The sequence below is a fragment of the Scyliorhinus canicula genome, chromosome 10 (genome assembly GCF_902713615.1).
Source record: "Scyliorhinus canicula chromosome 10, sScyCan1.1, whole genome shotgun sequence".
Lineage (NCBI taxonomy): Eukaryota > Metazoa > Chordata > Chondrichthyes > Carcharhiniformes > Scyliorhinidae > Scyliorhinus > Scyliorhinus canicula.
The window spans coordinates 5,572,788-5,595,252 of NC_052155.1; the positions used below are offsets into that span (position 1 = coordinate 5,572,788).

Here is a 22,465-nt window from a genome sequence, read left to right on the forward strand (position 1 = left end):
TAAATATAACAGAATAAATATCCCAATCAAACAGTCCATCCTTCATTTCTTTCAGGCTAAAGATCCGAGCCCCCATTTCACAGACACCTCAATACTCACTGTTAAGGTTTCATCCATAGATCCTCAATGCACAGGTTCTTCAATAAACCTTCGCACGATGTGTCCGACAAGTAAATCAATAAATTAAAACCCAAAGCTTACGTCAAAACATCAGCTGTAAGTGCAATCTCTCTGATAACAGCCCAACAGGTGTGTCAGCAGCACTCAGAACCTTACTGCAGTTTAATGGTTAAAAAGTGCCGACAAATTAACTGCATCTCATTTGGAATCACTAACAATCTGCCATCAAATTAATCCTTTGTTAGCATATTTCAAATGTCTCGGAGCCAACTTCCATCCTACCTCTCGCAGGCAAAGGCCAAACAACTAAGCCTCAGTTACTTTCCCGCATTGTGCTGTTTATCTCCACGTCGTGTTCGACACAATGCCAAAGGTCAGAGCTGGAAAATCCAAGCAGGTGCAATCAAGAACCGCCCACTTCAATTAGGTGAGGATGCTGCAGTGCCAAAATACAATCCAATTACTAACGAACCAACTTTATTTTAAAAAACAGTAGCCGCCAAACAGATATGTCACCATGCAAGGAATGGCTTTGCTTAAAAAAAAAATTACAAAGTCCTTTTCAAAAAGAAATTCTGGTAACAGTTTCCGTAGAACCACAGAATTCCTACGGGGCAGGAGGAGGCTATTCAGCCCATCGACTCTGCACCGAACGTCTGAAAGAGCCCCCTACCCAGGCCCATTCCCCCACCCTATCCCAGAACCCCACCTAACATGCACATCTTTGGACATTAAATTAAACGCAGCCAATCCACCTAATCGGCACATCTTTGGGCTGTGGGAGGAAACCGGAGCACCCGGAGGAAATCCACGCAGACACGGGGAGAACGTGCAGACTCCACACAGACAAGTCACCCGAGGCCAGAATCGAACCCGGATCCCTGGCGCTGTGAGGCAGCAGTGCTAACTACTATGCCACCGTGCCGCCACACATTTGACAACAAGGCTGTAAGTATTTACTCGTAATCCTTGCACACAAAACTAAACTAAGGTGAATTAATTTGCAATTTGTTTGGCAGCATAACAGCGCAAGGTTTCAAAAAGAAACCCACATTCAAAATTACAGGACAGGAATAAGACTTGACCAATTACCTTATTTCAGATCAAAATCCATAAGACGTAGGAGAAAAATCAGGCCACTCGACCCATCGAGTCTGCAAGTCCATGCATTGTTTCAAAAAAAGCAAGTATTTCCGTGACAGTTTAAGGGGAGAATTCATTCGCTTTTATTGATAGGGGCACCTTAACAAAACCCAAGATTCATTCTAGTTTGAGAATCTTGCACATGAACTTTTTCTTCAATAAAGGTGCTTTTTTCAAAATGTTTTGCACTCTGACCGTACTTTGTCTGCTCCTCTGCTTGGAAGTTAAACTTTGAACTATGTTCTATTCGGCTCTCCTGTCAACCGTTTGCCACTTGTCTGCCTTTTAAAACAAAAATTATTTTCAATCAGCATAACCCCTCAAGTAACAATGGGCACGATTCTCCCAGTCCCACGGCGGGCCGGAGAATCGCCGCAACTGCGCCACGCCGCCCCGAGATTCTCCGAGGTGCGGAGAATCGGCGTCATTTGCGCTGGCGCATTTGGCGCGGCGCCGGTCGCTGTACGCGGTGGGGCCGCCGATTGCCCAGCCCGGATGGGCCGAGTGGCCGCGCGGGTATAGCAGAGTCCCGCTGGGGCCGTCCACACCCGCTCGCAGCCGGCGGGAACTCTGCGCAAAGGGTCGGGGGGTGGCCTGTGGGTGGGTGGGGGGGGGGGGCTACGATAGGGTCTGGCACGCGATCGGGGTCCACCGATCGGCGGGCCGGCCTTTCCCCTCCCGGGCCTACTTTGTTGCGTGTCCGGCCCCAGAACCCCCGCGCCATGTTGCGTCGGGGCTGGAGCGTTCAGTAACCGCGCATGCACGGGTTGGCGTCGCCCCCAGTGCGCGCGAGGAAGTAAGGCTGGAGTGGCGTGAACCGCTCCAGCACCGTGCTGGCACCCTGTGGGGGACAGAATCGCCACGGTGAGGACACTCTATCCCACGATCGGGGAATCACGCCCAATGTTTCTGTACACGTCACACCATCTCTAGAAATCCGATTATACTCCGACTGGATGATTGAGGAGAAAAGCGGACTCTGCTTCTGCAGCATTTCCCAGCAGCCGAAATCTCAGCAATCACATGGCCCGGTTTACCCAGTTTCCCTGTTCTTCTTCAAATGTCAACTAATTCTCCGCTACTATTTCTGTACCAGTTATGGCGAAACATCACATTTATTCCGATGTTCTTTCGCATTAAACAGTGTCTCCTAACTTCCCCTTCAGACATCCAGCACTAATTTTCCCTCCCTCGTTACTAATTTACTCGTTCACTGCTGAATGCTTCAATTATACCTTCCTTCCAATCGTAAACAGAGGCATTGCTTGGCAAGTTTCTCCTGATTACAGTACCGAAACAGTCATAAAACCCGTCTCATTCACTAATGTCCTTTAGGGAAGGAAATCTGCCGTCCTTACCCGGTCTGGCCTACATGTGACTCCAGACCCACAGTCATGTGTCTGACCTATAACTGCCCTCTGAAATGGCCGAGCAAACCATTCAGTTAAAGGGCAATTAGGGATGATTAATTAAAGGACAGGCGAGCCGGACAGCTAGCACGTGAATCAGATTAGTACCAGCAGCACAGGGTTCAATTCCTGTTCCAGCTAAGGTAGATTCGAGGCCTGCCTCCTGTAGTAAACATTAGGGTATTTTGCTGCTGTTTCGCAAATAATTGGGTGGCACAGTGGCTAGCACTGCAGTTTCACAGCTCCAGGGTCCCAGGTTCGATTCCCCGCTTGGGTCACTGTCTGTGCGGAGTCTGCACGTTCTCCCCGTGTCTGGTGGGTTTCCTCCGGGTGCTCCGGTTTCCTCCCACAAGTCCCGAAAGACGTGCTGTTAGGTGAATTGGACATTCTGAATTCTCCCTCTGTGTACCCGAACAGGAGTCGGAATGTGGCGACTAGGGGCTTTTCACAGTAACTTCATTGCAGTGTTAATGTAAGCTTACTTGTGACACTAATAAAGATTATTATTAATTACCGAGGACTCGCCTCCAGTTCAGAGAAGCAGGGATAAGTCTGAAGAGAGTTTTCCAGGACACTGGCTGTTGGCTAAGGAGGTAGACAAAAGTAATGTTTTATTCTGTAAATAAATCCTTCAACACCGTCATTCCTACGAAATTCATCTCAAAACTCCGTGGCCTTGGCCTCGGCTCCTCCCTCTGCGACTGGATCCTGAACTTTCTAACCCACAGGCCACAATCAGTAAGGATAGGCAACAACACCTCCTCCACGATCATCCTCAACACCGATGCCCCACAAGGCTGTATCCTCAGCCCCCTACTATACTCCTTATACACCTATGACTGTGGCCAAATTCCCCTCCAACTCGATTTTCAAATTTGCTGATGACACCACCGTAGTGGGTGGGATTTCAACAATGACGAGACAGAGTACAGGAATGAGATAGAGAATCTGGTGAATTGGTGCGAAGACAATAATCTCTCCCTCAATGTCAACAAAACGAAGGAGATTGTCATCAACTTCAGGAAGAGTAGTGAAGAACATGCCCCTGTCCAATTCAATGGGAACGAAGTAGAAAGGATCGAGAGCTTCAAGTTTTTAGGCGTCTGTCGTGTTAAGCACACTGAGATAACACGGGCTGCAACCAGATGCAGCTTTAACTGAAAGATACTCCAGACCTTGAAGTTATATAAATTTGATTTATTCAACCTGTCACACAGTTAGCACAGTTCTCTGTGAGTTCGACTCTCTGCTAACCTAAGTGTGATTACTCTGTCTGACTGAACCAGACTAGCCCTTAGCCACGTGTTGGAGGTGTTATGTGATATATACATCCTGACTCACTCTGTAGATGTCTCCAGTGGAAAGAGGCGGAGTGTGAGTGCCTCGTGCCTTTTATAGTGGGAAACCACCCCCAAGTGTTCTGCCTGCTGATTGGTTATGTCCTGTTCTCTGTGTTCATTAGCTGCCTGTCTGTCTCATTATGTGCATGTCTGCATATCATGACATCTCCCCTTTTGAAATGTTTTTCTGCAGCATATGTGAAAGTATTTACATGTGTAGGCCGAAAAACTAACTATTTACATACTATGGCAGATGGGAACATATGTACACGTGAAAACAGGTGTCTAATGTGTGAAAACAGAACATAGCAAACAAAACAAATGTGCATAAGTCCAGTCTCTGGGGCTTGCGCCTGATCCTGGTCGATCGCCAGAGAGGTGGTGGTGGGGATGACGGCACCTTGGTAGGCGGGACTGACGCCTGACTGGTGGCCTCATGGGTCGAGGCATCAGGAGGTGGCACAATAACACAAAGAATGTGGTTGCGGGCAGGCAACTGTGCGCAGTGCCCGTCTGTTTCGCCGCACAACAGAACCATCAGCCAGACGCACAACATACGATCGAGGAGCAGCCTGTTGAACAGCAACAGCTGGAGCTGACCAGCCTCCATCAGGTAGCTTGATCCGAACAGCATCCGCCGGGGATAGCACAGGCAAATCGGTGGCATGAGCATCATAGCCCTGCTTTTGCTGGTTCCTGAATTTCTGCACCTTCTGCAGCCACGGGAGGCGATCCAGGTCAGGCAAGTGTATGGCTGGAAGAGTCGTCCGCAGGTCCCTGTTCATCAGGTGTTGAGTTGGTGACATGCCGGTAGACAGAGGGGTTGCCCTGTACGCAAGCAGCACAAGGCTGACGTCAGAAGCAGAATCCGCGGCCTTGCAGGTGAGCTGCTTCACTGTGTGCACCCCTTTCTCACCCTTCCCGTTGGACTGCAGGTAATGTGGGCTGGAAGTAACGTGGTTAAACTGATAATGACTGGGCTAAACTTGACCACTCTTGGCTGCTGCAGCAAGGACCGTTGTCACTCAGTGGAATACCATGCCTGGAGAACGTCTCCTTACAGGCCTTGATGACTGTCTTGGATGTGAGGTCCGAGAGCTTCATGACTTCTGGGTAGTTGGAAAGATAATCGATGTTTAGCACATAATCACGACCATTGGCGTGAAAGAGGTCGATGCCCACCTTGGACCACAGGCAGGTCACGATTTTGTGCTGCTGAAGCGTCTCCTTGCTCTGTGCTGGCTGGAAGTGTTGACAGGCTGGAGAGTTGAGGACCATATCTGAGATGTCCTGACTAATCCCAGGCCAGTAGACAGCTTGCTTAGCTCTGCGCCTGCACTTCTCGACTCCCAGATGTCCCTCATGGATTTGCCGGAGCACCAAGCTCTGGTGACTGAGTGGAATGACAATGCGGTCCAGCTTGAGGAGGATACCACCAATCACCGTCAGGCCGTCTTTCACATTGAAGAATTGAGGGCACTGCCCTTTATGCCAGCCACTGGCGAGGTGGCGCATGACACACTGCAGAAGAGGGTCTTTGGCTGTCTCGTCGTGAATACGAATCACCTTTTCATCCGACGCCGGGAGGTTGCTGGCCCACAGCTGCACCTGTGTTTCAATCTGTTGGATGAATGCCGGCGGTTCACTGGGCAAGGTTATGGAGCGGGACAAGGCATCGGCAATAATGAGCTCCCTGCCAGGCGTGTACACTAGTTCAAAGTCATACCTTCTGAGTCTGAGAAGGATGCACTGCAGCCGGGGCGCCATGTCGTTCAGGTCCTTGTGGATATTGTGGACCAGAGGCCTGTGGTCCGTCTCGACGGTGAATGTTGGCAGGCCGCAGACATAATCGTGGAACTTGGTAATTCCAGTGAGAAGGCCCAGGCATTCCTTTTCAATTTGGGCGTACCGTTGCTCGGTGGGTGTCATCGCCCGTGATGCGTAGGCAACCGGTGCCCAGGATAAGGTGCCATCGCGCTGGAGCAACACCGCACCAATGCCGCCCTGGCTCGCATCTGTTGAGATTTTCGTTTCCTTGTCAGGGTCACAAAATGCCAATACAGGTGCAGTGGTGAGCTTGGCTTTCAGCTCCAACCACTCTGCCTGATGAGCTGCCTGCCACTCAAAGGCAGTGGACGTTTTCACCAGGTGTCTGAGGGCCGTGGTGTGTGAGACCAGGTTTGGGATGAACCTGCCCAAAAAGTTTACCATGCCTGGGAAGCGCAGCACCGCCTTCTTGTCTTCAGGGATCTTCATGGCTTCAATGGCCTTGACCTTGTCTGTGTCCGGGCGCACACCCTGCTGAGATATCTGGTCACCTAAGAACTTAAGTGTCGACATGCCAAAGCAACTCTTGGCCCTGTTCAGCTTGAGGCCATTGGCATGGACACGGCAGAATACCTGCTGGAGATGAGAGATGAGCTCTTCGGGCGTCGTGGACCAAATGATAACATCGTCCACATACACACGAACCCCTTCAATGCCCTCCATCATCTGCCCCATGATTCTATGGAAGATCTCCGAGGCCGAGACAATGCCAAATGGCATACGGTTATAGCAGTACCTGCCAAACGGTGTGTTGAAGGTGCAGAGCCTCCTGCTGGACTCATTCAGCTGGATTTGCCAGAATCCATGCGATGCATCTAACTTTGTGAAAAACTGGGCGTGTCCATCTCAGTTGTTAGTTCCTCCCGCTTCGGGATGGGGTAGTGTTCCCGCATTGTATTCTGGTTGAGATCCTTGGGATCAATGCAGATGCGCAGCTCACCCGAAGGCTTTTTTACACAGACCATCGAGCTGACCCAGTCAGTCGGTTCTGTAACTTCAGAGATGATGGCCTGGTCCTGAAGATCCTTGAGCTGTGCCTTCAGGCGCTCCCTCAGTGGAGCTGGGACCCGGCGGGGTGCGTGGACCACAGGCGTGGCATCAGGCCGTAGCAGGATCTTGTACCGATATAGCAGAGTGCCCATCCCGTCAAACACATCCGGACACTGAGCGAGGATGTCATCAATGCCGGCTTTAAGATCCACGTTGGGGGAGGTCATTGTGTAGGCCTGCTGCATAAGGTTTAGCTGCTCGCAGGCCTGCGCACACACGGTTTAGCTGCTCGCAGGCCTGCGCGCACACGGTTTAGCTGCTCGCAGGCCTGCGTGCACACGGTTTAGCTGCTCGCAGGCCTGCGTGCACACGGTTTAGCTGCTCGCAGGCCTGCGTGCACACGGTTTAGCTGCTCGCAGGCCTGCGTGCACACGGTTTAGCTGCTCGCAGGCCTGCGTGCACACGGTTTAGCTGCTCGCAGGCCTGCGTGCACACGGTTTAGCTGCTCGCAGGCCTGCGCGCACACGGTTTAGCTGCTCGCAGGCCTGCGCGCACACGGTTTAGCTGCTCGCAGGCCTGCGCGCACACGGTTTAGCTGCTCGCAGGCCTGTGCGCACCGAGCAGGGAGGCCCTGTCTGGCTTGGCTATTTCAAACCTTAGCCTTGCGTGAATGCTCCTGTTGGAGACGAGCAGATGGCAGGATCCCAGTGCTGTGATGGCATTGCCGTTATAGTCCAGGAGCTAGCAGGTTGCTGGAAGGAGCTGGCAGGCTGCTGGAAGGCTGCTGGAAGGAGCTGGGGTGGCTGCTTGATGCGGATGCAATCTGCCTGTGAAAGGAGATTGGCAGAAGCACCTGTGTCCAGCTTGAACTAGATGGAGCATTGACTTACTTGCAGCACCGCACGCCATTCGTCCGGAGAATCCACAGTGAGGACGGACAGGCTTCGTGATGATGTCGGTGAGGCATGTTCACGTGTGGTAATAATGCCCACACGGTAGGGGGACTCCAGGCAATCGTCCTCTGGATCTGCTGTCCTGCCAGCATCAGAATCCTGTGAACCTTGTTCTACACTCCGAATTCCCACTGCCTCAGAAAGGCAGCCAGCATAATTAAGGACCCTACGCACCCCGGACATACTCTCTTCCACCTCCTTCCGTCAGGAAAAAGATACCAAAGTTTGAGGTCACGTACCAACCGACTCAAGAACAGCTTCTTCCCTACTGCCATCAGACTTTTGAATGGACCTACCTCGTATTAAGTTGATCCTTTCTCTACACCCTTGCTATAACTGTAACATTATATTCTGCAGTCTCTCCTTCCTTCCCTATGTACGGTATGCATTGTCTGTACAGCATGCAAGAAACAATACTTTTCACTGTATACTAATACATGTGACAATAATAAATCAAATCAAAAAATCTCACTTCCCTAATCCTCAGTTAAATTGTCCCAACCAGTGTGGTGACGGAGGGTACGACGGAGCCCTCCCTGCCGACCGGAATATCAGGATCCCACCCCAGATTCCGAAGTTGGAACCTCATTAATTATGCGCAGGCGGCTTCCCCTCCGACTCTCCGGACTGGCGGGAAGCTGGCGGGGTCGAAGGTCCCGGTGATGTGTCGCAACACCAGTCCAGCACACTCGTATCACTCTCTCCAGCCCGCCAGTCCTCACCAGCTCGTGCTGGATGTCAGCAACTCGGTGGAAGTAGGCTAGAAGTTTCAAGAGGAAATCTGTTCCTCGATTCAACCCCCCCCCCCCCCCCCCCCCCCCACCCCGAGACCATAACCTGCGAGGTGGCCATGTCACACTTCAACCTCCACCAACCCCATGTGGAATCTTCATCCAACCCCTTCCAGTAAACAATGTGGTATCCCTTTGATCCCCTTGTTTATGAGCTTTTTGTACAGTCTTATAGAGGCTGCACGGTGGTACGCACTGTTGCCTCACAGCTATAGTACCCCGGGTTCAATCTTGTGTGGTGTTTGTACGTTCTCCTTGTGTACGTGCGGGTTTCCTCCGGGTGCTCTGGTTTCCTCCTGCAGGTTAGGCGGATTGGACACGCTGAATTGCCCCTTAGTGCAGTTACGTACGATTACAGGTCTGGGTGGGGGGGGGAGTCGGTCTAGGTAGGAGGCTCTTTCAGAGGATCGGTAGACTTGAGGGGCCGAATGGCCTCTGTCTGCACTGTAGGAATTCTATGGTCCAGCTTCCCTCCCCTCAGTCTTTGCTCTGTCTTCCATAGGTCATCTTCCTCATCCACCCCCTTGCCCCCCAGCCTGCTATCATGATCCATCATCCTCTCCCCCGCCTTCCACATTGTTCCCCTGGCCTTCGTTAGAAGTCAAGAAAGAAATATGGAATTAAAAGTCTAATGATGACCATGAAACCATTGTCGATTGAGGTAAAAACCCATCTGGTTCACTAATGTTCTTCAGGGAAGGAGATCTGCTGTCCTTACCCATCTGGCCTACATGGTTGACTCTCAACTGCCCTCTGAAATGGCCGAGCAATTTTAATATTCCCTTTTCGAAATCAATCTTAATTTTGCTTTCAATGAGAAAGACAAGCTGTTTCATCATTCCTGAGAAAAAGCCTTTGACATGGCAACTGTGGAGCCGGCGAATTGTAGCAGGACCTCAGTCCCCTAATGGTCTAACTCTCAAGGCACACTCAAAGCCAAAGCTTTAATGAGGTCTGCAGTATCGCAATTAAAAAGAGACATTTGATTGGAGACATATTAATATCAAATACCTTTGACAACTGCGGGGGTGCAGCATGTTAGCACATTGGCTAGCACAGTTGCTTCACAGCTCCAGGGTCCCAGGTTCGATTCCCGGCTTGGGTCACTGTCTGTGCGGAGTCTGCACGTTCTCCCCGTGCCTGCGTGGGTTTCCTCCGGGTGCTCCGGTTTCCTCCCACAGTCCAAAGACGTGCTGGTTAGGTGGATTGGCCATGATAAATTGCTCCTCCTTAGGGGGCTGGTTTAGCACACCGGGCTAAATAGCTGGCTTTGAAAGCAGACCAAGGCAGACCAGCAGCACGGTTCAATTCCCGTACCAGCCTCCCCGAACAGGCGCAGTAATGGGGCGACTAGGGGCTTTCCACAGTAACTTCATTGAAGCCTACTCGTGACAATAAGCGATTTTCATTTTCAAAAACAAGGTCAAGTGGGGGTTACTGGGTTACGGAGATAGGGTAGATATGTGGGCTTAAGTAGGGTGCTCTTTGTAAGGGCTGGTGCAGACTCGATGGGCCAAATGGCCTCCTTCTGCGCTGTAAATTCTATGAACCTATGAACTGCACACTTGAAATGCTAATCATCAAGAGGCAACTCAAGTGAAATTTGGAAGCAGTGCTACAGGTGGAGGGAGGCAGGAGTTTGGAACTCTCGTCTGCAAACAGCAAGTGACATTAGATAAATGCTGAATTTTAAGTGAGATAGACATAGAATTTACAGTGCAGAAGCAGGCTATTCGGCCTGTCAAGTCTGCACCGGCCCTTGGAAAGAGCACCCTATCTAAGCCCACACTTCCACTCTATCCCTGTAACCCAGTAACCCCACCCAACCCTTTTGGACACTAAGGGCAATATATCATGGCCAATCCACCTAACCTGCACATTTGTGGACTGTGGGAGGAAACCGGAGCACTCGGAGGAAACTCAGGCAGACACGGGGATAACGTGCAGACTCCGCACAGACAGCGACCCAAGCCGGGAATCGAACCTGGGACCCTGGAGCTGTGAAGCAACTGTGCTAACCACGGTGCTACTGTGCTCCCCTTGGATAAGATTTCTGTGAACTCAGGGATCTGGGGCAAAGGCAGGTAGATGGAGTTAGATCACAGATCTGACATGCTCTCAGTGAATCGTAGAACAGGCTCGAGGGGCTGAATGGTCTCCTCCTGTTTCCATGCTCCCAACAGGAATTTTACAGAGAGGCAGATCAGCAAGTAAGCTGGAACAGCAAGAGCAGCAAGTTAGAACAGAATGCACATACTTGCTATCCCGGGTCAAGTTTCAATAGTCACAATCTCGCAATCAACACTACTTTGCTTAACTGCTTTACGGAGCACAGAGAGGGTCAGCCACACATGGGGACTGGGTGCTTTACATGTAGCAGTCAGCACTGACACAGGAAGGCTTCATTTACATGCTACCCCCAGGTGTGTACCCAGCATGCTGCACGGCACTCACTGGCTCCTGATGGTGGGACACAGATATCTGGCATCTCTGTGACTTCACCTCTTAAAGGGGCAGGTGCACTCTGTTCTCAGACAGCAGACAAACTTCACAGAACCAACATGGAGCCTGCAAGAAGTCCAGCTTGTCACAGGCAGGGATCAGGAGGGAATTCTCATCCCTTCTGCACTCCTGTTAATTCCAATCTCCCTCCCCCCTTAATCTTATCTAATAGCTGTTAGTGCAGCACCGTCTCAAATGCTTCCCAAGATAAATATGGCTTTACACGCAAATAATATGGATCAGGTCGTTCAACGTGACCAATCAGTACTCGGGTTCCCGCCCCTCATTAACAGTCTCAATCCCTTCCTTCAGATCAGTTTACAGTGTTTGAAACAAATCCCTTGCACCTTCAAATAAACATCAACTGGCTTTACCGAGCTCAATCTTTCTTTCAGGAACGCAGGTTGGACAATTCTCATTACTTTCTTTTCATCCAGATCCAAGTCCCCAAAGATGTGCTTGTTGGGTGAATTGGACATTCTGAATTCTCCCTCTGTGTACCCGAACAGGCGCCAGAGTGTGGCGACTAGGGGCTTTTCACAGTAACTTCATTGCAGTGTTAATGTAAGCCTACTTGTGACGATAATAAAGTTTATTATTATTATTTAATTTTATTATTAAACATTCCAAAGGTTTTCTCTCCACAACAGACATTGGCCTAACTGCTCAGTAACCATCTGCATTCGCTGAACCTCCCGTTAAGGGAGCAGGAATTGTTATGAAAGTAGTTTTTTTAGGAATTTATGTATTGGTAGACATTAGAAATAAGGGGCGGGATTTTCTAATCCCGCGGCAGAGTCCCCACTGTCATGAACGGGCAGCCCGACGACCAATTCTGGCCCCTACAGGGGTCCAGCACGGCACTGGAGTGGTTCAGACCGCTCCAGCTGCTGATCCCGGCACGAACTGGGCGCCGGGAGATCCGCGCATGCGCAGTGGCCTCCTTCAACGCGCCGGCCCCGACGCAACATGGCGCAGGACTACGGGGACCGGCGCGTAGGAAAGGAGGCCCCCAGCCAGAGAGGCCAGCCCGCCGGTTGGTGGGCCCCAATCGCGGGCCAGGCCACATCGGACCCCCCTTCCCCCCCCCCCACAGGCCGCCCCGGACCCTTTCACACAGAGTTCCAGCCGGCTAACAGCAGGTGTGGACGGCGCCGGCGGGACTCGTCGTTTTCACGATGGCCACTCGGCCCATCCCGAGTCGAGAATCGGCAGGCTGGCCGCGTAGAGCGGCCTCCGACCGGCGCTGCGCCAACCACGCCGGTGTCAGGGCGGCGTGGAGCAATTCACGCCGGGCACGGGGATTCTCCAGAGAATCCCGCCCAAGGTATAGTTTTAAGTGTTTTTAATTTAATGTTTTTGTGTTAAAACAGTTTTAAAGTTTTAGTTTCAGGGGATATATTGCAGTTGGAGACGGGACACCGGAGAATGAACTTCTTTCAACACTGTCAGGAGAGGTTGCATAGGACAAGGGAGTTGGCAGTGGGGCAAGCTTCTGAAGGAGCATGTTACAGTTCAGATAACCAAGGAATTGGGGCTGAAATAATTTCTTAAAATCACCAGATTTAAGAGAACAGAGATCAAGGTATTGTTCAGAAGAATTCAACAAAGCGTAAACAAAGGGTTCTGGGTTAGAGGTAATTACAGATGTAAAGTGGGTCAGCAGACTTCAAAGGTAAATCAAATGTTTGATGCCATTTTAATAAGAGTCTGGGAATCGACAATTAATGCAATTATGAATAGTTTGTACCACAGTCAAGACAAGTGTAATGAATGTAGAAACTAATATATAATATATTTTATATCTGTTGCTGTATTGTTTTTAAAAGCAATATCATTAAATAATCCAGACTATGTATGTGTGAAAGCTGCAATTATAGAGTCGCAAAAGGTGAGGTAATGATTGATTCCAACCACTTACTTAGGTACAGATAAAGAGCTAATGCAATCATGTTTGGATTGCTGGAGATTCCCTGGAGTGTTTAGTCCTAGCTAAACGGGTCATGTAATTTAGTAGGATACAGATGATTTAATTAATGGGAGGAGACAGGTCTGTTGATAGGTTTGCAATCTGTTATAGGATTTTCAGTTGAACAGCCAAATGCTGTAAGGATGAGATGTTTTACATAGAATTTACAGTGCAGAAGGAGGCCATTCAGCCCATCGAGTCTACACCGGCTCTTGGAAAGAGCACCCTATCCAAGGTTAACACCTCCACCCTATCCCCCATAACCCAGTAACCCCACCCAACATTAAGGGAAATTTTGGACACTAAGTGCAATTTATCATGGCCAATCCACCTAACCTGCACATCTTTGGACTGTGGGAAGAAACCGGAGCACCCGGAGGAAACCCACGCACACACGGGGAGGATGTGCAGACTCCGCACAGACAGCGACCCAAGCCGGAATCGAACCTGGGACCCTGGAGCTGTGAAGCGATTGTGCTATCCACAGTGCTACCGTGCTGCCATTGGCACTCTCCCCAAAAGTGCCTCCACAGCTCAGCAAGTAACCCTGTTTTGTTAAGTGGCATCTGAACTGTATTGGGTTGCTTAATTGGAGTTAGTAGCAGGTAAAGATAGCAAGCTCAAGTTTTTCCATGTGTTTAAAGAACTATTTCTTTAGGATAGCATCTATTCCCATTTGGAAGAAAATGGGCTGATCAGTGATAGGCAGCATGGTTTTGTGCAGGGAAGGACATGTCTTTGAGGAAGTGACAAAGTTGATTGATGAGGGAAGGGCTGTAGATGTCATATACATGGACTTCAGTAAGGCATTTGATAAGGTTCCCCATGGTAGGCTGATGGTGAAAGTGAAGTCTCATGGGGTCCTGGGTGTACTAGCTAGATGGATAATGAACTGGCTGGGTAACAGGAGACAGAGAGTAGTTGTGGAAGGGAGTTTCTCAAAATGGAGAACTGTGACCAGTGGGTGTTCAGGTCCATTGTACCCTGAAGGTGGCTGCGCAGGTCGATAGAGTGGTCAAGAAGGCATACGGCATGCTTGCCTTCATCGGAAGGGGTATTGAGTACAAGAGTTGGCAGGTCATGATACAGTTGTATAGGACTTTGGTTCGGCCACATTTGGAATACTGCATGCAGTTCTGGTCGCCACATTACCAAAAGGATATGGATGCTTTAGAGAGGGTGCAGAGGAGGTTCACCAGGATGTTCCCTGGTATGGAGGGTGCTAGCTCTGAAGAGAGGTTGAGTAGATTAGGATTATTTTCATTCGAAAGATGGAGGTTGAGGGGGGACCTCATTGAGGTCTACAAAATCATGAGAGGTATAGACAGGGTGGCATAACAAGAAGCTTTTTCCCCCAGAGTGGGGGACTCAATTACTGGGGGTCACGAGTTCAAGGTGAGAGGGGAAAAGTTTAAGGGAGATATGCGTGGAAAGTTCTTTACGCAGAGGGTGGTGGGTGCCTGGAATGCATTGCCGACGGAGGTGGTAGAGGCGGGCACGATAGCGTCATTTAAGATGTATCTAGACAGATACATGAATGGGCAGGGAGCAGAGGGATACAGATCCTTAGAAAATAGGCGACAGTTTTAGATAGAAGATCTGGATCGGCGCAGGCTTGGAGGGCCGAAGGGCCTGTTCCTGTGCTGTAATTTTTCTTTGTTCTTTGTTCTATTTAGCTGACAATTGTAAAGCTACTTATTTGATGTTAATTCTGTGTTTGAATTAAAGTTTGTTTTAACATAAAAGATACCCATTGGCCAGAGTTATCATTCCTGGGGTAAAGTAACCATTCCTCACAGTTGAACAAGTTCAAAAAAAATTGTTTGGTTTTCGTCCAGTATCCCAACAAATTCTGGAGTCTGGTATCTGCACAAAATAAATCCTAGAGCGAGCAGTGCAAAATCCCGGACTGGAATTAGTGTTAAAAGTGGAGCGGAAGCTCTGGTTAACAGAGTAATTTGTAAAACCTTCACTGGACTTTAGAATGCAAACAGCTACGGGAAAGCATTATCGTGAGAGAAGATTTTAAAGTGTGTTTTTTGAAGTGGAGTTTGGAAACTCTCATGTGACAATCACCTGGGGGAATTCTGAGGAGAAATCCACAGACACTAACTTTGAATATTTGTGTATTTGACCACAGCTAATCTGTGTGTTTGAAAAGGACTGTGTGTGTTAACGAGACCACTGTAGCTTTAAGATGTACTTTGTAATCTGTGTTAATCTTAAAATCTGTGTATATATGTTAAGGTAAGGGGGGGGGGGGGGGGGTAAAGGAGTATTATATAATAATCCAACTTTTTATGTTTAATAAATATTTTCTTCTTGTTGGTAAACTGTGGGCAGCACGGTAGCACAGTGGTTAGCACTATGGCTTCACAGCTCCAGGGTCCCAGGTTCAATTCCCAGTTTGGGTCACTGTCTGTGCGGAGTCTGCACGTTCTCCCCGTGTCTGCGTGGGTTTCCTCCGGGTGCTCCGGTTTCCCCCCACAAGTCACAAAAGACGTGCTGTTAGGCGAATCGGACATTCTGAATTCTCCCTCAGTGTACCCGAACAGGCGCCGGAATGTGGCGACTAGGGGCTTTTGACAATAACTTCTATGCATTTTTAATGTAAGCCTATTTGTGACAATAAAGATTATTATTAATTAAAAACTAATTAGCGGTCCTGTGACTCTGCTCCTCCACGTTTTATAAAGAAAAGTAAAAGTTATGATCTTTTGAGCCTAGATTCCATTCTGGGATCTCTCCGTCCAGTTATAACACCAACTGGGATTGCAACAACATTACAAATTCATTCTCAACAGAAGCCCAATGTATATTTTTCTCTGCTGCATTGTCCCTCAGGAGTTTTAGATGTGTTCTGTTCCGAATACTTTGCGCTCCTGCAGTTTAACCAACGCCTTTAAATATTTTACTTATTTATTTTCTCGCTCATCTCATGCTTATCCGATTGAGGATTTATCACCTCCTCAATACCCTTTTTACACAGGGACCCATTCTCTGCAAACAAAAGGAATATGTCCTTTTCTTTTCAATTACCGGGAGCTCGAGAAGCCTATAGTTGCTGGCCCCATGGCAACGTGTTGGCCAATCAGAGTCAACCTGCCAACTAGTCAGCACCTTTCTCTCCGTTAGTGTAGGGTAAAAACCAATCACCTGCCCGTCTTTATCAAATAGTTTTCACAATGAAAAGTGAAAAAAAAGTATTTGCTTGCGCTGGGAATTACTTAATTATCAAAATTTAAATCATCCGCATTTTTAACCCTTAGAATTGCTGCACAGCTGGAGTAACATTTGGCTTACTAAATCGATGCTGGACCAGCTAAGGGTCATTATTCCATTTCTATCTCTGAGTTACAACATGGGCACAATGTGAAACTTCCTTCTTGTCATGAGAATAGATACAATCAGCTTATTTATATTCCATTCATTCATAGGAACAGCTGGAGGCCATTCAGCCCACCCCTGAGCTTGTTCCACAATTTAATGAGATGATGGCTGATCTGTGATCTGATCTTCACACCTTTCTTATCAATCTGAAATCGATCAATCTCAATTTCAAAATTGAACGATTGATCTTGCATCAGCTGCCATTTGTGGGAGAAAATTCCAAACTTTTGTGTCAACGTGTTTCCCAACTTCATCCATTCAAAGGACTGGCTCTAACTTTCAGTCTCTGTCGCCCCTGCCCTTAGACCTAGGCTCCAGCGGAGATGGTTTCCCCCCTATCAGTCCTATTTCTTCCTCCTTGGTCTCAGAGGCCTCAGAGTGATCTGCTGGATTTTAAAATGATCCAAATAACATGTCGAACCATGGCCAAAAACAGCAACCCATTCTTCGACTGGAAGTCTAGTTGAGGCAGTTCCCATCATCTCATCCTTCTTCATGCTAAATCAGTCATTCTATCCATAGCGTCATGGAATCATAAGAGTTTACAGTGCAGAAGGAGGCCATTTGGCCCATCGAGTCTGCACCGGCCCTTGGAAAGAGCACCCCGCTTAAGCCCATCCCCTCCCCGTACCCCAGTAACCCTACCTAATCTTTTTCGACACGGAGGACAATTTACCATGGCCAATCCGCCCGACCTGCACATCAAATTGACCACCGGACAATCACAGCTATATCTGTCCCAAATAAAAAGTAAAATCTGTCGGAGAGTGAATGCGGATACTCACTGACCCCAATTTAACCACAGAAGGCTTTCCTGAACTTCTATTTTATTTAAACTTAAACTTAAACCCCCATCCCCCAACAACACCCCCACCCCCCAACAACACACACACCCCATTCCCCAACAACACACACACATTCCCATCCCCCAACATCACCCCCATCCCCCAACACACACACCCCCATCACCCATCACCCCCCCAACACCCCCATCACCCATCACCCCCCCAACAACACCACCCCCCACCCCCCCAACAACACCACCCCCCACCCCCCCAACCACACCACCCTCCACCCCCCCAACACCACCCTCCACCCCCCCCAACACATCCCCCACCACACCCCCTCACCAACACACACATCCCCCCAACCCCACCCCCACCCTCCCCAACACCACTCCCACCCCCCACCAACACCACCCCAACCCCCCAACAACACCACCCCCACCAACACCACCCCCCCATCCCCAACCAACACCACCACCCCATCCCCCAACCAACACCACCCCCCATCCCCCAACACTCCCCATCCCCCAACACACCCCCCATCCCCCAACCAACACCACCCCCATCCCCCAACACCCCCCAACCAACACCACCCCCCACCCCCCCCCCAACCAACACCACCCCCATCCCCCACACCCCCCCCCATCCCCCAACACACACCCCCCATCCCCCAACACCCCCCATCAACACACCCCATCCCCCAACAACACACCCATCCCCCAACAACACACCCCCCCCCCCCCCCCAACAACACACCCCCCCATCCCCCAACAACACACCCCCCCATCCCCCAACAACACCACCCCCATCCCCCAACACCCCCATCCCCCAACACCCCCCATCTCCCAACAACACCACCCCCAACCCCCCAACACCACCCCCACCAACACCACCCCCCATCCCCCAACCAACACCACCCCCCATCCACCAACCAACACCACCCCCCATCCCCCAACCAACACCACCCCCCATCCCCCAACACCCCCCATCAACACACCCCCCCCATCCCCCAACACCCCCCCATCCCCCAACAACACACCCCCCATCCCCCAACCAACACCACCCCCCATCCCCCAACACTCCCCATCCCCCAACACACCCCCCATCCCCCAACCAACACCACCCCCCATCCCCCAACACCCCCCAACCAACACCACCCCCACCCCCCCCAACCACACCACCCCCCAACACCCCCCCATCCCCCAACAACACACCCCCCATCCCCCAACACCCCCCATCAACACACCCCATCCCCCAACAACACACCCCATCCCCCAACAACACACCCCCCCATCCCCCAACAACACACCCCCCATCCCCCAACAACACACCCCCCCATCCCCCAACAACACACCCCCCCATCCCCCAACAACACACCCCCCCATCCCCCAAACAACACCACCCCCATCCCCAACACCCCCCATCCCCAACACCCCCCATCTCCCAACACCACCCCCAACCCCCTAACACCACCCCCACCAACACCACCCCATCCCCCAACCAACACCACCCCCCATCCCCCAACCAACACCACCCCCATCCCCCAACCAAACACCACCCCCCATCCCCCAACACCCCCCATCAACACACCCCCCCCCATCCCCAACACCCCACCCCCCCACACCCCCCCCATCCCCCAACACCCCCCATCCCCCAACACCCCCCATCCCCCAACACCCCCATCCCCCAACACCCCCCCATCCCCCAACAACACACACCCCATCCCCCAACACCACCCCCATCCCCCAACATCACCCCCCACCCCCCACCAACACAGACACACACTCCCACACCAACACACACTCCCACACCCCAACCAACACCCCCCCCCCAACCAACACCCCCCACCCGCACCAACACACACACACACCTCACCAAAGCACCCCGCCTCCCCCAGCCCACCACACAATTACCAGGATTGAGTGTGGTTCCCCACCACAAACATTATCCTCATGGGGAAAGAAAATTTGTATTTAGAAACTCCAGATAAAATCACATGGGAATTTATACAGCTTCCAGCTGGGATAATGTTTTCAAGGACAGGTGTTTAAAATCTACCTTCCTTCATTGCAAATTACCTGCCAGTCAAGGTGAATTTTCTCAGAGTTTCTGATGAGTTCTCCACCTGGCTCCCACAATCTGATCTCCCCGTCTTCAGCCACCAGCTGAGCGCCGACGAAGCTCAACCTAAGCTCAGCTAAAGGCCCCTCCCACTCTCCCCCCTTCACACACTCAGAACCCATCACATCTCTCACCTTTTCTCAGTTCCGGCGACAGGTCACAGCCCTGAATCGTTGGCTCAGTTTCCCGCTTGGCAGAAGGTGCTCCATGATTTCCAGCCTTTTCCCTTTCCAGCTGTACGTCCCCAGCCCCGCGGTTTTTTTTTTTTTGCTCGCGTAAGGAGTTCGGATTCTATGCATCCCGTCCCCTCCCTCCTGAAGGTCAAAATCCCCAGCTGACGTACAGCGACCAGGTTGCTGATTGCAGAGCGTTCATGCGCATGCGACAGTCAGATTTTGCCCTCGTCCAACAGGTTTACTGGTGCACCTGACCAATGATCAGGGATCGGAGCTCGAACTGATCGACTAACCCAGTTGGTACTGAGGCCAGTAGAACAGCAGCCCCTGTGACCTTGACACTGGCTAACAGTTAACCGGCTGACAAACCTGCTCACAAACAGGCAGCCTTTTCCACAGACTGGAGTTAGTGCCACTCTGACCTGGAGTGAACTGGGACAGGAGGCGAGACACAGATGGAATGAGAAGGATAATTGGGATCAGTGAAATAAAAAAAAAAAACGTCATCCTCTTTATCCCAGATGGACAGTTAAACCCCCAGGGGGTGCGATAGGGTGAATTTTAAAAGCGACTAAAAGTCGTTTGCAAAAAGAGTTAGTATGATCGGCAGGCACGAGGAGGGGGGTGCGAATGGAGGGAAAGAGGCCCCCGGCGGGCAGGAAGTGAGTGTGAACAAGGTGGGGGAGGAGGGGGGTGGGGGATGAGGGGGGGGCAGGTGAGGCAGGAATGGAGGAGGGTTGAGGCGGGAGGAAGGAGAAGAGGCAAGGTGGGAAGGGGTGGGGCGAGGCGGGATGGGGGAGGGGGCGAGGCGGGATGGGGGAGGGGGCGAGGCGGGATGGGGGAGGGGGCGAGGCGGGATGGGGAGGGGGCGAGGCGGGATGGGGGAGGGGGCGAGGCGGGATGGGGGAGGGGGCGAGGCGGGATGGGGGAGGGGGCGAGGCGGGATGGGGGAGGGGGCGAGGCGGGATGGGGGAATTGCCTAGACCTGAAAAGTAAAAGGATTGCAGGACTCTGGGAATGGCACAAGAGGGAATGGGTGGTAATGCTTTCAAAGAGACAGCACAGGCACAGTGGGGCTGAATGGCCTCCCGCTACACTGTATGATTCTATCAAAGCTGAAAATAGCTGCTTTCAGTTTGTCACAGGATAGATTAGGTACAGAATGAAAGATACAAACCGCTTCTTGTTTGGAGATGAACAGTACACAGTTATTGAGTGCAACACATGCAATCCTGGATGATTCAGTCACATCTTTCACCTTCTGTAATAGTGGCTGGGGAAATCCTGCAAAAGCAAACATGAATGATCCCGTGAATGCTGACGTCCAACCCAGCTTCCCAATCCAACAAAACGTGCATTTATATAGTACCTCCAGCTTAGTCTAACAAGTTTATCATATCCTCCTTGTTATTGTACTCTGTGCCCCTGTTAACGAAGTCCAGAATACCATTTGCTTTTTGACCTGCTCTCTCTGGTTTCCTCCCACGGTCCAAAGATGTGCAGGTTAGGTGGACTGACCATTCTAAATTGCCCTTAGTGTCCACAAAGGTTAGGTGGGGTTACTGGGTTATGGGATAATGGGGATAGGGTGGAGGCATGGGACTTAAGTAGAGTGCTCTTTCCCAGGGCCTTTGCAGATTCGATGGGCTGAATGGCCTCCTTCTGCACTGTAAATTATATATATATGTATACACCCTATATATACATATATGTGTATATATAAATATATATATAATTCCAACTGTGCTGCCACCTTCAATGATCGATGTACATCTACCAGGTCCCTCTGCTCCTGCGCCCCTTTTAGAATTTTATTCCTTATTTTATATTGTCTCTGCAGATTCTTCCTACCAAAGTGCATCATCTCACACTTCCCCGCATTGAACTTCATCTGCCGCCTATCTGCCCACTCCACTAACTTGTCAATGTCCTTGTGAGGTTTACACTCACAGATTCTAATACTTCCAAGTTTCACATTTTGAAACTGCGCCCAGTACACCAAGATAGAGGTCATTCAGATGCTAAGGTGACCGGCAAACGAGCTAACGACATGATAGGGGGGAAAAAATCCGTAATATTTATAAGGCAGGTGATTTGGAACTGGAACGCACTGCCCGTGTGTGGAGGAGGCAGGTCCAATTGTGGCACTTCGAAAGAGAGTCGGATACACATCTGCTGATGGGAAAGTGTTTGAAAGGGCTTTGGGGGAAAAATGGCAGGGGTGGGGGGGATTGCTGTTGCAGGGAGCGGGCACCGGTTCAATGGGCCGAATGGCCTCCCTCTGTGCTGTGACCATTGATCCCATCAACAGTCTGGTGGAAACAGAAAAAACTTAACTGCAGAAACGTTTTCAATTGAAAAACTGAAATCTTAAAGATGCCCTTCAGTGGCCAATGAGATTGGTTAACATTCAATTGATTAATCCCAGAACGCATTCTGAAAGACACCAGTTTGTACGACAATGGTGAAGCATTAACAGCCCGAGTTCAGATTAGCTGCGATCAGATTATCCTGCTCCCTATTAAGGAGCATTCTCATTCTGAGGGCTGAAGATTTATAGGTCGATGTTAGAATTTATTTTAGACACTTAAGAAAAATTAAGTGTGAAGGCGACAGGACAGGATGAGAAAGGGGTTAAAAATCATTCCTGGATCCCAAAGTTTAGAAACAGAGGCAGACCGTACGAAAGGCAGGTATTCAGTTAGGTTGTTGTGATCAGCAGAGCACTGCCTGAAAGAACAGAGGAAAGGAGATTCAATCGGACCTTTCAAAAGGGAAATTGGGTAAAAACTTCAGAAGGCAAAATATCTGCACGATGATTGGGGAAAGAGCAGGGCGGGAGTAGGACTCAATGGACAGCTCCTTCAAAGACCCAGCACAGGTACGAAGAAGGGCTGAATGGGATCCTTCTGTGCTCTATGATTATCAGCCAATGGATGGATGCATTCC

The 22,465-nt window shown here is 50.4% G+C and overlaps 1 protein-coding gene across 5 annotated transcripts in view; it reads right to left on the reverse strand.

Annotated features, from left to right (window-relative positions):
* Positions 1 to 22,465, reverse strand: part of osbpl1a (oxysterol binding protein-like 1A) — a 242,783-nt gene that overhangs the window by 120,721 nt on the left and 99,597 nt on the right. For all 5 annotated transcript variants that reach the window (XM_038808561.1, XM_038808559.1, XM_038808562.1 and 2 more), the window contains one exon: positions 20,694 to 20,800. In XM_038808561.1, coding sequence (XP_038664489.1) covers positions 20,694 to 20,800 — 107 coding nt within the window. The remainder of the gene's footprint in view (positions 1 to 20,693; positions 20,801 to 22,465) is intronic.